The sequence below is a fragment of the Mesoplodon bidens genome (assembly GCF_964165515.1).
Source record: "Mesoplodon bidens genome assembly, chromosome: 3".
Lineage (NCBI taxonomy): Eukaryota > Metazoa > Chordata > Mammalia > Artiodactyla > Ziphiidae > Mesoplodon > Mesoplodon bidens.
Window position 1 is genome coordinate 107,618,429 of NC_138178.1, and position 1,745 is coordinate 107,620,173.

Genomic DNA, 1,745 nt, shown 5'->3' on the forward strand with positions numbered 1-1,745 from the left:
GCTTTTTATTCATTTTTTTGAAGGGGTGGTTATTCTACTTATCACAGTAATGTAATGGTAGATTGTCTGAGACTTTGGATTCAAACTGTGCAATATTTATTTTTTCTTTTTTTTTTCAATCAATAAGAAATTTACTTGTTTTAAAAAAAATCCAAATGTTGGCATTGTCCAGAAAAATTTAACAGGTTTATTTATAATTGTTATAAAGTTGAACTGCTGAAACTTGTTCACTGAAACATTTTGACTTGCATTAATGCTTTATGTCCCTGCATTTATATTAAAAATTCACACACAAATGAAAATGGAAGAACTGCCAATACCTGATTTCTGTCCCCTATTTTTCCACCTGCAATCATATACTTAGGTACCTTTTGATCCCACGGGGTGGGGGTGGGGGGGAATCTAACGTTCAGAACTACCAATACAGGAAGATAAATTTTTTTTTAAGAATGAAATGTTTCCCGTCATAGTGGATTCTTAAGCACGTTCTCCACATATGCGGCGTGCTAGCTGTATGTCTTTTGGCATAATTGTTACACGTTTGGCATGGATAGCATACAGGTTGGTGTCTTCAAAAAGGCCAACCAGATAGGCCTCACTTGCCTCCTGCAAAGCACCAATAGCTGCAGTCTGGAAGCACAGTTCTGTTTTGAAGTCCTGAGCAATTTCCCGCACCAGACGCTGGAAGGGAAGTTTGCCAATAAGTTCCGTGGACTTCTGATAACGTCTAACTTCACGGAGCGCCACGGTGCCAGGCCTGTAACGATGAGGTTTCTTCACCCCTCCAGTAGAGGGCGCACTCTTGCGAGCGGCTTTTGTAGCCTGTTGCTTCCTCGGTGCTTTACCACCGGTCGATTTGCGGGCAGTCTGCTTTGTACGAGCCATGGTATAGAGACCTCCTTACTTAGACCCCTTCTCCTTCGGCTGGAGCTCAGCGAGCTAGAGGCGGCGCTGGCAACAGAGAACGACAGCTCCCTGGCAGCGGCAGCGAACACAATTGAAAGATGGCTGACACCGAGTCTATCCCTCAACACACCTTTTTCTTTCATGAGGTCTCTTGACGCAAGTGCTGAGAAGGCAGGCTGGTCAGCTATCACAAACTCAGATCCAATATTTCCAGGCATTTAAATGGCAACAATGGCAGGGTCTTTAGGATCACTTACCTAGCACTTCTGAGTAGCAAACCCCTTCTCAATCAACTCTCCTGACTTGAGATCCTAGTCTTTTTCTCCACTACTTTCAGAACTTCCAGCCCCTCTATATTACTCCACAAGAACTCTTTGCCTTCTCTGGCAGTCTCCATAGATTACAAATCAGACTAAATGGTACTTAAATGATTAGAAAAACTGTCTTCCTCTTTCTTGAAACCTGTGAGGGCTCTGTCATTTGAAACCCAGTGATTTGGCTGTCCACAACTTACAAAGGAATAAATAGGGATAAGACATTGGCATTCTGAGTCTGGGGAAGTCATCATCCCTCACACCTATATCCAGAATGGGTTGAACAGAATGGGTTGAATGACTTCTTCTGAAACAGCAAAAAAAAAAACCCAAAACACCAAAAACCCAAATGTAATCTGATCCATCTTTTGTTAAGGGTCTTTCTTCTTTTTTTGACATATAATATAAAGGGTTTTGGGGGAAAGATTACAGATACCAGGAGGCTACTCAAAGTCATACTCAGGCTACAATTGTCTATTTTTTTTAATATCAAAGACTAATTATAGTAATTGATGCAATGCTGTG

The 1,745-nt window shown here is 41.6% G+C and overlaps 1 protein-coding gene across 1 annotated transcript; it reads right to left on the reverse strand.

The window, feature by feature from the left end:
* Positions 1 to 476: 476 nt before the first annotated feature.
* Positions 477 to 966, reverse strand: LOC308614203 (histone H3.3A-like). The gene has a single exon (XM_081228420.1). The coding sequence runs from the start codon at positions 883 to 885 to the stop codon at positions 478 to 480; it is 408 nt and encodes a 135-aa protein (XP_081084546.1). The 5' UTR covers positions 886 to 966; the 3' UTR covers position 477.
* Between the last annotated feature and the right edge of the window lie 779 nt (positions 967 to 1,745).